Below are 13,072 nucleotides of genomic sequence, written 5' to 3' on the forward strand. Positions count from 1 at the left end.
CATATTGTTAATGTTGGGGACACTGGTTCTGGGCAGTCTTAGTCATAGGATCACTGGCCACCAGAGTCAATGACCTGGACTTAGACTTCTCAGACCTCAGAACTATAAGAAATAAACCTCTGTGCGACCTAACCTGGCCTAACCTTGTGGTGCTCTTTCTGCCTCAGCCTCCAGAGTGCTAAATACAGGTGTGGGTCACCCGTGGACAGCACCCACACCACCACATACCACTCGACCCTCTTTTCTCCCTCCCCCATCTTTTTTCTACTAGCTGGATCCCAGGCAGGAAGCATAACAACAAGAGCCTTGGGAAAAGGCTGACCTGAGATCCCTTGCTCTGCACCAGAGACAGACACAGCAGTCCTGGGGTCACCTACTGGCTGTGACATTACCAGCCCACAACAGTCTCAGAGCCTGGACCCAGGATACTTACTGATGGAACTTCTGGAAACAGCAGCTTTGCTCATTCCACCTACAGATCCAACTAAGTGGGATTAGACAAAGTTTTCACCTGATATTTCCTATCTAAGACTGGCTGCATCCACCGAAGAGAATCCCTGGAATACAGAACCATCATTTCTCTGGACAGCACTGGAGAGTCTGTTCGCTGCTCTGCAGCTGAAGTGGGCATCTCAGCAGTTCAACACGGGGGCGGCCAGTCCCCAGCAGCAACTACTTCTGGTTTTGAGACATTAAGCCATCCACTAGCTACTAGCACTGGCAAAGTTAAATACATGCTAAAGGGCTCAGAAATGGAGAATATTATTTTGAAGAGTCGCTGCAGCAGTCTGGGGGAGTTGAACCGTGACATCTGATTAATAACCCACGTCTTGGGGCTGGAGAGATAATTTAGCAATTAACAGCATTTGTTGCTCTTGCAGGGGTCCTAGGTTCAATTCCCAGCACCCAGATGGTGGGTCTCAGTTATTTGTCATTTCCATTTCAGGGGATCTAGCACGCTCTTCTGGTGTCTGTGGGTATCAGGCACATACATTCATGCATGCGAAACACCCATATACATAAAATAAAAACAGATAAATATTTTGAAGAAGAACGCCTGTCTTCATGGCCACACCATCCAGATAAGACTTTTAAAGTGAATTTTTTTGAGGACAATTTTCGTGAAAAACTGCTTAGATCAGCAGAGGCCCACTACTGCCACCTGCTGGATTATAGGCATAATCAACACAACCAAATAATCTGAGAAAGCAAGAATGTCTCTTTCAAAGGCGTGCTTTGGTGGAAGTATCCGGCTAGTGCAGTCATATGTGGTATCCCTGAATACACATGGTCACTAAAGAAAGGGTAAGTTTTCCTCTGGCTCCCAGCCAGAGAGTGAACAGTCTGACAAATTGGAGGGGACACTGTCCATGCTTCTAATGACATTATAGACTATAGGCAGTGAGCAATCTAAACAGTCCCTGGGGTAAACTTGACGGCACCTAATATTCCCTCTACATAGAAAACTTTTGTAGGAGATTACCCTTCCTTAGTATGGTTAGAAATCAGAAAAATATGACTGACTCCATTATATGAAGTAGTGTCAAATTGGAGAGAAAGTTTGAATACCAGAAGGGTGTGTTAAATATTAGTCCTGAGATCTGTATATTTTGTTTTGCTTTTGCATGGACAACTGTCTATTCTGAGTGTACTTGTCCTGGGAATCAGCTGCTTAGTCGAAGGCTAGAGTTCCTATTTCCCCTTTCCCGTTCATCCCCGTGTGTCTCCACCCTGAAATCAGATATGACAAAGTTCACAAATAGGAGGGTGACTATCTCATTAGGACAGATGATGGTGCCGCAAAAGTACTTTCCCAACCCCCAGGCTCTGTCTAGAGGCTGCAGAGCTCTGACATCAAGGGGAAGACAAAACCAAAAGCAGTGCCCAGTTCCACGCCTGCCAGGAGCATCTTCATTGCAGGATGTGGCAGAGGAGGAAACTCATGCTGCACTCATCACCCAGGGTTGCAGTCCATTCGCTCTGGCACCAGCGCCGTCTTCACGAATGTGACTTACGAATCACTAGGGCATTGTGACTGCTGGCAGCCAACTAGGGAAGCCAAACTTCAGCAACTTTTATGGAGGAAAAGTATTTTAGGCCAGATTCTCTAGAGGAATTAGCTGATAGAATATATAATATACTAACATATCCATGCATGTGTAAACACACAAACACAGACACACACGACAGGCATATTAGGCGCTGACCAGTCTAACAGTGGCTGTTGTAAGTGTCTCAGCCCATGAAGCTGGATGCCTCAGCAGTCCTACACTGGGTTGTAGGGGACTGACTGATGTGTGAAGATCCAGCCCACCATGGGTGGCATCAATCCCTAGGCAGGCTATCTGAACTGTGTAAGAGTGGAGAGGTCAAGCTGGGAACAAGCAAGCAAGGAAATATGTATGCACCCATTTCTCTTTGCTCTTGATTGTGGATGGGATGTGGTTAGCTGTTGAACTTCCTGTCTTGAGTAAATCTTATATCATGAACTGAAATAAATCCCTCTCTTTTTTAAGTTACTTTTTTTGTCAGGGCATTTTATCTCAGCAACAGAAATGAAACTAGCACAGCACATCCCCTTACTTATTTGAATCCTTTTTCTCCATGGTAAGCTTGTCTTTTATTTTTACCAACCTACATCCATCCATCTACCCACACATTACACATGCAATTTCAGAATTATTCACCTGTACCACCATGTTAAATAATGTACAACTATAGTGTGTGCTCACGCCCCTCTCTTCTGTCTTTGGCCTTGTTTTACAGTTTTAAAAGGTACTTAGCTGTCATTTTGCCCTTTATCTTCAATGAGACTATGCCCTGTGCTTGGAATGCAGATAGATTCACTTGTTAGACTCTTCTTTCCTTCCTGGCATGCCCCTCCATCCTTGTTGATATTGAAAAGTTTGTTTTCACAAAAGTTTGCTCTTTTTTCTTAGAGATAGGCTTCATGTAGCTCAGACTACTCTTAAATTCTCTATGTAGCCAAGGTTGGCCTAGAATGTCTGTTTTCCTTACCTCCATCTCCCACGTGCTGGGATTACAGTTGGCTCTTTATGATGTATAGTTATGTGAGTTCAGGCAAAGGTATAAGGTCATGTGTCTACAACACCAGTACCATTAAAAAAAAAGTCACAGTAGGAATTCCTTTGTAACCGCCTACCTAGTCTCTCCCAGCTCCTGACATGCACTGAGATCCTTTTCATCTTTAAGTTTTACTTTTTCTAGAATGCCGATGTCAGTAAAATGTTTTCACATGAATAGTGATAGCAGCTTGTTTTATTTTTATGCTGAGCAGTATTGGATTGCATGGATATGCTTTTCTACCCATGTTGAGTGACAACATGGCTGCATCCGGGTTTGTGTGTACAAGTGTGTGTGTGTGTGCGCGCGCGCACACGTGCACGTGTGTGTTTATGAATAAAGTAACTATAAACATTTGTGTATATGATTTATGTGAATAGTCAGATTAACTGCTGAATTATTTACTTAGGACTCTTTCCTGAGCATGTTCCAGGTGCTTGAAGGGTGGGACCACATGTGGAAGATACTGTCAGTCAAATTAAAAGTTCTTCTCACTGTCCTCATTCTTCTCGAACTTTCTCTGAGGGGCAGCTAGGGAAGCCTGGAAGGCAGAGGGAGGGAACAGGGGATTTTCTTCGGCTCATCTGCATGATTCTCTGGTCATACAGCCTAAGGACAGCCAGGCACAGAGGCAGTGCCACATCTTCATCTGGCGGAGGCAGCCGCTTCCAGCTTCATTTTGAGACTCTAGAACCTCTTTCTTCCGTAGAGCAATGCCACTTCTTAAATATTGCCCAAATATTTTCGTTTACTGATGTCTCTAAGTTCCTGGATTATCAGTTGTGGCCAACAGTAACTCACCCGTGAAGGTGTGAGTTCTAGTTGCTGGGGCAACCCCTGAGCATCTTTCTTCTTTCAGCTCCAGACCCGGGGTGGATAGCTCCTTCGTGTACTTACACCGCGCAGTAACGTTCACCTCCATCTCTGCTGTTTCAGTCTGTCATGCTGCCAACGCCCTCGGATAAATTCTCTTTCATTGAACACCTAGTGTGTCATATAGTTTTCCTCTGTTCTTGCATTCTGATAGTTCAGTTCTGTTTTGTTGCTTTTAGAACCAAGGCTAGAGTAGGCATCTGCGCATGTGTTAGTGTACCCAGGGTGTTATTTCTTCACTTCTGGCTGTGTCTGTCCTACTCACCCCCCTTCCCCCCCCCCCCGTTCATCATCACCCGATCTTTCTAGAGAAGTCATCACCCTAGGAAGGCATCCTGGTGCCGACTCTTCCCTTACAACAAGAGTTGAAGCAGGAGTTGTTCACAGATTTTAATTCAGGTCTTTATCTTTCCTATATAAACATGGATGTATGCATAATTGATAGCTAAGGCTGTTAAAATATATTCATTGTTATAAATATTCAATTTTATAAAATATAAAACATTGCTGATTACATTTTGCTGATGATATGAAGTGGAATCTATGCCCTTTAATAGATCTTCTAACCATCTAAAAACATTAAACAGCAGAGGACCCACAAGAAATGGTCATGTGACCCATAAAGAAAGACCCAAATGCATAATTGAACAGAGAGTAGCTTTTGTATGAACCACATCAGGACCCATTTATAGATTATAGCATTTGGCTTCAACATTGCCTCAAAGCAAGAGTCAGGAGAGTATTGTTTGATAGAAAGGAGGAGGAGGGAGAGGGAGAGCAAGAGAAGGATGGAGAGGAAGGGAGGAAAGCAAAAGGGGGGATAGGGATGGGGAGGGAAGAAAGAACTTCCATCATGCATTGAGAGATGGAACACTGCAGACCTGACTCACAGTTGCAGAGCCCAAGAGCAAAACTGTGAACGGAGTTCTGGTTGCTAGTTAAAAAACAGCTCTTGCAGTGTTTCAAAAGCTAAGAGCTAGGTAGCTAAGAGCTTTTGCCTGAGGATGCAGTTCCATGGGGGACCTGAAGCTTCTTCAGGGTACAGGTGCAGGTCACAAGGGCATTTGTCCATGGGTCTCAGCTTTTAAGTTTCGGTTTTCAGCTCAAAAATATGTATTTTATGAGTGTGAGTGCTTCGCCTGTATGTATGTATTCCTGCGGACCATAAGTGTGCCTACTGTCTATGGAAACTAGCAGAGGGCACTGGATACCCAGAACTAGAGCTATAGATTATTGTAATCCACCAGTTGAGTGCCAAGAATCAAACACAGGTCCTCTGGAAGAGCAGCATGTGCTCTTAACCACTGAGCCATCCAGCCCTGGTCATCTGCTCTTAAACCTTCGGCCACTGTACCCACCTTTCCACCTGAAAGTCTCACTTCAAACATGGCTCTCCACTATGAGCTGGAACGGGTAGCTACAGGGAGTTATGTGGCTCTAGTAGAAACAGGCTATTCTTGTAATGACAGCTGGATCTAGTCTCCACCTTAGACTCCTAGGATCAGTCTTTTTTGATATTGCCCAAACCCTTATGTTTGCCTGCTTATAGGAAATTCCCAATTACTATACCAATGGTGTCCGGGAGAAGCCCTTACTCAAGGTTTGACTTCTAGGAAGACAGGAAGATGACTTTCAACCCATCGACCAATGAGAAGAAACAAGACACCCCATCCCATTAAGTGGACAGAAGGCACAGTAACCGGAAGGCAGGGAGTCTAGATTTGCTACTCTGACTTGAAGGGCTCTCCGTCTCACAAAGCTGTGACTTGACAAAGCCGGCATTTCCAGGGTCCCAGTAAGCACATGTATGGGGAGATGCCAGGCTTAGGCACACAGCCCAAACTGTCCAGTATAAAGTTGAACTTAAGGTACAAGCTTGTGTGTATGGCTTCCTATTGTCTTCTCGGTTCTGTGTGTTTGTTTTGAGGGGCACTAGGGTGAGAAGCCAGAGCTGTTGCACACACTAGGGAAGTGCTTCACCACTGACCTATATCCTCAGACCCCTTTGTGTCTCCACAATCAGATGGAACCGGTGTGGGGGAGGAGATTACATAAACATCCACGTGTAAGAAAGCTAGGCTGCGGCTTATTCATCTCCTCCTGGATTTCACAAAAAACAATTGGGCCAGAAACAGGGCAAGTGTGCCTTTGGTCCCTGCTCTTTGGGAGGCTGGTGTGTGAATATCGCTCTGGCACGGGAGTTGAAGGCTGGACTGAGGAACACAGCAAGCCCTTCACTCCACCAAACACGGAAAGGGCTGCACATTTGGGTCTGTGCTGGTTGGTTTTTATCTCAACTTGACACAAGCTTGAGTCATCTGAGAGGAGGGCGGCTCAGCTGAGAAAATTCGTCCATAAGATCCAGCTGTAAGCAAGCCTGGAACGCATTTTCTTTACACGTTCTTAATTAGTGGTGGATGTAGGAGGGCCCACCCCATTGTAGGTGGAACCACTCCTAGGCTGGCGGTCCTGGGTTCTATATAAAAGCAGGATTAGCGAGCTGTGAAGAGCAAGCCAGTAAGCAGCACCCAGCCATGGCAGCCTCAGTTCCTGCCTCCTGCTTCATGCCCTGTTTGGTTCTTGCTCTCAAGAACTCATTTGAGTTTCTTCAGCGATGGACTGCGATATGGATGTGTAAGCCAAATAAACCTTTCCCTCCCCAGCTTGCTTTTGGTTAAGAAGGTGTTTCATCACAGCAATAGAAACCTGAACTAAGACAGGATCCCAGCACCCATATTGGGCGGTATGTAACTCCTGTCCAGGGGATCCAGCACTCTTGTCTGACCTCTACAGACAACTGCACGTCCACACATATCCTGTACACATACTATCATACACTAGATTGGAAGCACACCATGCTTTTCTCCACTCCTTGCCATGTATCACGTAGACCTCACGATAATCTGGAACTCTATGGAGCCGACACCCATGACCCCCATTTCCTAGACGAGGAAACCAAGGCTTTCTCTCGCCGTCACATCACTTGCGAAGGATGTCCAGCCCTGTGCCATATGGGCGGCAGATAGTGTCTCACTGACAGTTGGCCCTGGGAGGCGGGAGGCAGACAGCTGCCTGCACTTCTCACTCTGCCTTTGCCATATCCCCCGAAGTCTCCCCAGCGGGTGAGAAGCCACCACCCCTCCCATTCATCTGGCTCTCCAGCTGGCTGAGGCGCTGTTTCAGTTTCATCTGCGAGGCGTTGTACTCAGCCAGGAGTCGTGCAAACCTGGTCTGCAGGGCGTCCAAGGATGACTCCAGGTACTCCACCTTCTCCTCAATGTCTCTGGGATCTTCCCTGGTCTTGGCCAGGTCCTCATCAATTAGGTTGTCCTTCATCAGAATCTGCCGGCCCTTTTCCTCCAGGGCCTTCTTAGCTTCTGGGTACTCGGTGAGGGCCTCCATCAGATCGTCCTTGGAGAGGCAGAACAGGTCTGAGTAGCCAATGCTCCTGATGTTAGCCGTCCTGCGGTTTCCTGACTTGCTCCCTTTGATGTTTAAGATGCTGATCTCCCCAAAGTAACTGCCATCACTGAGGACCACAAACTGGGTGACGCCGTCATCGGCCACCACAGCCAGCTTGCCCTCCTTGATGATATACATCTCCCTTCCGATGTCCCCCTTTTTGCATATGTAGTCCCCAGGGCTGAACACGGTGGGGCGAAGCTTCAGCACCAGCTCCACCAACAGCCCTGCCTCACAGTCCTGGAAGATTCGGACTTTCTTCAGGGTGTCCAGGTGCACGTTGATGGCGATCTCAGCCTTCAGCTTGTCCGGGAGATTCTTGAGCACCTCCTTTTCATCCACTGTCTTCCTGTTAGCCCACAGATAGTCAAACCACCGGATAACCCGAGTCTCCAAGTCCTTGGTTACCTTCCGGAACTGCATGTACTGCTTGATGGAGTCAATCTTAGCCTGGAACTCCGCCCTCGACGCATTCATGTTGGAAATCATGGAGCCCACGTTGCCGACAATAGTGGCAAAGATCAGAACACCCACCAGGAAGTCTATGACCACAAAGAGGTACTCCTCATCTTTCACAGGGGGTGGGGTCTCACCAATGGTGGTCAGGGTCAAGGTGGACCAGTAGAGGCTGTAAATGTACTTCCTGGAGAGACGCCCGTATTCTGGCTTGGAGATGTTTGGATAGACCCAGGAGTCTGTCCCGAAACCGATGAACTTGGAAATGGCAAAGTAGATGCAGGCATTCCAGTGGATGATGATGAGGATGTACAGGACCAGGTTCCCTATCCTGAACACATTGGGGTAGTTGGTCCTTGTCTCTGTGCGGTCAAAGAATTCAAAGAGTCGAGAGAACTTCAGTAGGCGGTTGAACCTCAGTTCTGGGCAGTTTACTCCCAACTTTAAATAAGCCAGATCTGTGGGGATGAGAGACAGGATGTCCAGCTTGAAGTGCAAGGTCTTTGTGTAATGTTTCCACAGCCTCTTCGTATCGCTGACCATTAAGCCTTGCTCAAGAAAACCTACGGAGGGAGACGAGGGAAGTCACTTGGGCATCCAAGAGGCTTGAATTGACAACAGAAAGGTACTTCCCGTCACGGTTACACAAGAGACAGTCATGTGCATGTGGCAGAAACAATATCAGACATAACATGCTAACGGTGGAACTCACTCTGGTATGTTTTCTATAATGTTCTAATCTCTTTTGTTTAATTTTTTTTTTCTCTGCTGGGAATTGAGCCCAGGCCTTGTTCTAGAACTAGGGTTCTATAACTAATCTGTATTCCCAGTTCTCGATTCAGGTTTAAAAGTTATAAATCGATTGAATAACTTTGAAGACAGACTGGATATTAGATGACAGCAGAGAATGAAGATTAAGTTTTAAAAGACAAACAGATATTAGAGAGTGTGCCTAATTGAGATTGGGGGAGGGAACGTGAGCATTCCTAATGCTATTCTCTCTGGGGTTTTGTGTGTGTGTGTGTGTGTGTGTGTGTGTGTGTGTGTGTGTGTGAGTATACTTGAAACTATTAATCATCAAACCTTAAAAACTAAGATAAAAGTCTACCAAACTGGTCTCACCAGTAATGGTGCCCAGTGAAATATTTCAGGACTTGTCCCCCAGAGTTCAGGCCATAAGGCACTTTCACAAGTTCAAGGTATCACTGCTGCTGACCCATACAATCCTGGCTCCCCCTTTTCTCCAGGCATTCTTGTTAAATAATTGTCTTTCTGGATTTCCAGGGGATTGGTTCCAGGATTCCCTTAACCTCTTTCCTCCCAAGGAAACCAAAATCTTTAGATGCTTAAGCACCTTCCATAGAATGATGCCATATTTGCATATTACCCAAGCATATCCTCTTGAATATTTTAAATTCTCTCCAGGTTTTTCACAGTACCCAATACATAAGGCATAAATGCTACAAAGTCATGTTGTGCCGTGTGGGGATAATAACAAGAAGAATAAAAAATTTCAGCACAGAAATTTTTGTCAAGTGTTTTCATTTCTTCTTCTTCTTCTTCTTCTTCTTCTTCTTCTTCTTCTTCTTCTTCTTCTTCTTCTTCTTCTTCTTCTTCTTCTTCTTCTTCTTCTTCTTCTTCTTCTTTTTTTTCTCCCCATTCTGTTNTCTTCTTCTTCTTCTTCTTCTTCTTCTTCTTCTTCTTCTTCTTCTTCTTTTTTTCCTCCCCAAGACAGGGCTTCTTTTGAGCCTGTCCTGGAACTAGCTCTTGTAGACCAGGCTGGTCTCAAACTCACAAAGATCCGCCTGCCTCTGCCTCCCGAGTGCTGGGATTAAAGGCATGTGCCCCCACTGCTGGGCTGTCAAGTGTTTTCTACTTAGTCAGCTGGATCTCCAGGTGCAGGATGGAGAGATCTCTTGGTTGCTTGTGCCTGTGTTTATGGGGTGCTTTGTGGAGCATCCTGGCTCTTCTACTCCTCGCCCTTTTACGATTCTCTCAAGTCTGAAGATCTTTTCCTCTTGGATTATGATCATGGCCACCTAGTTTCCTGACCTCTCTCTCCCTTACTTCCTGCTGAATCTGACTTTGACACGGACAGCGTCCAAGTACAAGAAGGGGTGGGGTTGATTTCTGAGTGAGGGCATGCTGTTCCACTGAAATTTGTGTAAGACAAAGGGCAGAGTCTCTGTGGCCACTCACAGACAACTGTGAATATATACTATATGTGTTAATGTCACTGCGGCAGAGGTCATCCATGCCAACCTCAAGTGGTGTCAGAGGTCTTCTAAGTGAAGATGCTGGGTACCAGTGTGGACAGAAGCAGGGGTTGCCAGATGGCCTGGCTGCAGTGTGAACATGGACAGAGTGCCTCAGTTTCTGCATCAGTAAGGTGAAGCCAACCTTGTTACTTGTTTCATGTAGGGGTTCTAATGAGAAAGCAAGGTGAGCTGAGAAGATTCGTGCATTCTGGTTTGTTGCCACAATTTTGTGTGTTTCCCTTGAGCACGGGAGTGTGGGTGTTATTTCCAAAATCTCAGACGCAAACAGAAGGGCCTCTACAAAGTGAAGCTTTTGTGCACATTAGAAAAAGATCCCTGGAAGCCGGGCAGACCCAATTCTCATACATAGGTGGGTCTCCACCCCAACCAGAGCCTGTTTGGAAGAATGCATCATCTTCCTAGGCCCTGTTTTGAATTTCAGACCTTTACATGTTAAAATTTTTTTTGAGGTGCTAGAGAGATGATTCAGAAATTAAGAACTGTTCTTTCAGAGGACCTGAATTCAATTCCCAATATCTGTGTCTAGTAGCTCACAAATGCCTGTAACTCCAGCTCAGTGGAGGGTCTGATGCCCTCTTCTGGCCTCCATAGGCACTACACTCACATGCACAACCCCACTCATAGGCACACACATCACTTAATTGAAAATAAAATAAAATCTTAAAAAATAATAATATAAATAAATTGTAAATCTCCTCTGAGAGAGATGGAGCAGTGTTCCTGGATCTTCCATGTTTCTGAGGCGAGGAATGCCCAGACTGAACTGAGTGCCACCTCACACAGGTAGTACTGGAAGGGTCTTTGAGATGGCAGCCTTAGCCTTATGTCACAAGTAACAAAAATGAGGTCCAGAGAGACAGCTTGATTTGCTCATTGAACACTGGGACAGCAGATCCCAAATCCCAGGTGTCTTAACCCCTGTTCAGGTCCTGTTGAAGGATTTAGAATACTGAGCAAGAAGATACCAGCACGTACTCCGTTTGGTAGGGCTCCAGATCTCCAAAGCACACTTTGCTCAAAGCTAGGCAACATCCAGCCCACTACTGTGGATCTTCCTGAGTACCCGACGGTCCCCCTACTGAGGGTCTATGACTTGGCCTAGTTTAGTCTTTAGGCTTGGGGCACACTCACCTGTCCGGGCTCGAACCAGTAAGTCTATAGCATAAAGGACATCTGCAGAGTAGTCCAGGACTAGCCAAAGCATCAGGTGCTCCGACTGAAGTTCATCGAAACAGGCTCTGAAGAATCCAAGAGGGAGATGGGATGAGATGGCTGAGTGTCAGAGCCCAGACCCCTCCCCTCCCTGTGATGAGAATAGATACATTGTATCCAGTAGCAGTTCTTCTTGAGGTGGTACACAGGTAATGTAGCAGTTTCCACAGACTTTAGAATGGTATGTTTTGGGAGGAATCTCTTACTATAGGATTTTTATAGAGGCGAAGCAACCAGTGTTCTAGGAAGGCGAAACACTGCAATGAAGCTCATTAAGAGAGGGAAGAAACAACTCCAAGGAGCTTCAGGAGGTCCTTAAAACTGACCACATTCACCAGAACCTCTCTCCTCAAAGAGTATATAGACAAAAACAATAAAGACCACTGAAAATCACTCTCAGACAAGACAGGCTGCAAAGAAAATTCTCAGACAAGCCAAGCAGGCTGGAGGAGGCAGAGATCAATGAAACCTTTTAGAAGAAGCAGAGACTGGGTGAGCTGCCTTGAAGAGGCTCAGATCTCCAGAGCCACTGGGAAAGGACACTTGCTAACCTGCTGAGCTGTCGGCAGGCTGTGCAGTGTGTTCCGGGTTCCCCGTTTTTATGAGCTGTCACCCATGCTGGGGTGAGTGTTGGTGATGCAACTATCATTTCTGTTCCTGTAAGTAACCCCAGTAAAACTCATTGGTTCACCAAGTTGGACTTTTGTGCCATCATTACTTTGACCTGTCATGGGCTCCATTTCTGGAGTTAGTAGTTGTGTGTGTGTGTGTGTGTGTGTGTGTGTGTATATGTGTGTGTGTCTGTACAGGAAAAATATGTCTCATGACAACGCAGTGGAATCACTCCAGGCTCTGGGAAGCTATGTTCTCTCACAGTTACTGGCCTCCTAGGAAGAAGAGCTGGGGAGTTAGATGTGTAGTGTGAAGGTTGATGGTAGAACTCAAAACAGACAAACACTCTGGCCAACCTACCATCCAACCACCTGATGTGGGAGTGTCATATATCAATCTGTTGATTTCATTGGTTAAGTTATAATAAACCAGCTGCTTGGCCTCAGCTTAGAACAAAGATGGGAGGAGTAAACAGAATAGAATTCTGGGCGGAAGAGGAAGTGAGGTCAGACTCTGCTCTGCTCGCGGAGAGACCCGACAGCTCTGCTGGAGCAGAGACGCCATGCTCAACTCTCCCAGGATGGACAGAGGCTAGAATCTTCCAGGTAAGGGCACCTTGGGGTGCTTACACACATTATTAGAAATGGGCTAGTCCAGGTGCGAGAATTAGCCTGTAAGGGCTAGAGTTCATGGGCCAAGCAGTTCTTAAATGAATACAGTTTGCGTGTTGTTATTTCGGGCATGAGCTAGCCAAGAGGCCGGGGTGTTGGGGACGCAGCCCCGCCGCCACTCCTATTTCAACAACCACCCAAACAAACAAACAACCACCTACACCAACCAACCAAGCAACCAACCAACCAATCAACCACCCACCCAATCAATCAAACAAGCAACTGGGATTGATATTAGGCAAAGGGACCAAGAACCTGTCCTTTCTAGACTCAGATTCCAACTTAAATAAGCCAGGAGATATTTTTCTACCCTTTACCCCTTGGTGTTGGCTGCTTCTCACATAGACTTTCCTTCTTACCTCCGAGAACATGAGGATGTTCAGCCATTCACGTCTTCTGGATGAAGACTGAAAAGAACCTTGG

General features: G+C 46.1%; 1 protein-coding gene across 3 annotated transcripts in view; it reads right to left on the reverse strand.

The window, feature by feature from the left end:
* Positions 1-6,884: 6,884 nt before the first annotated feature.
* Cnga3 (cyclic nucleotide gated channel subunit alpha 3) overlaps positions 6,885-13,072 on the reverse strand; it is a 36,690-nt gene continuing 30,502 nt past the window's right edge. For all 3 annotated transcript variants that reach the window (XM_050134720.1, XM_050134718.1, XM_050134719.1), the window contains 2 exons: positions 11,286-11,392; positions 6,885-8,438 (listed from right to left, as the gene is read on the reverse strand). In XM_050134720.1, coding sequence (XP_049990677.1) covers positions 7,039-8,438; positions 11,286-11,392 — 1,507 coding nt within the window. In that variant the 3' untranslated portion in view covers positions 6,885-7,038. The remainder of the gene's footprint in view (positions 8,439-11,285; positions 11,393-13,072) is intronic.

The sequence above is a fragment of the Alexandromys fortis genome, unplaced genomic scaffold, assembly GCF_014885135.2.
Source record: "Alexandromys fortis isolate MF-2015 unplaced genomic scaffold, M_Fortis_MF-2015_v1.1 scaffold_20, whole genome shotgun sequence".
In the NCBI taxonomy this organism is placed as follows: Eukaryota; Metazoa; Chordata; class Mammalia; order Rodentia; family Cricetidae; genus Alexandromys; species Alexandromys fortis.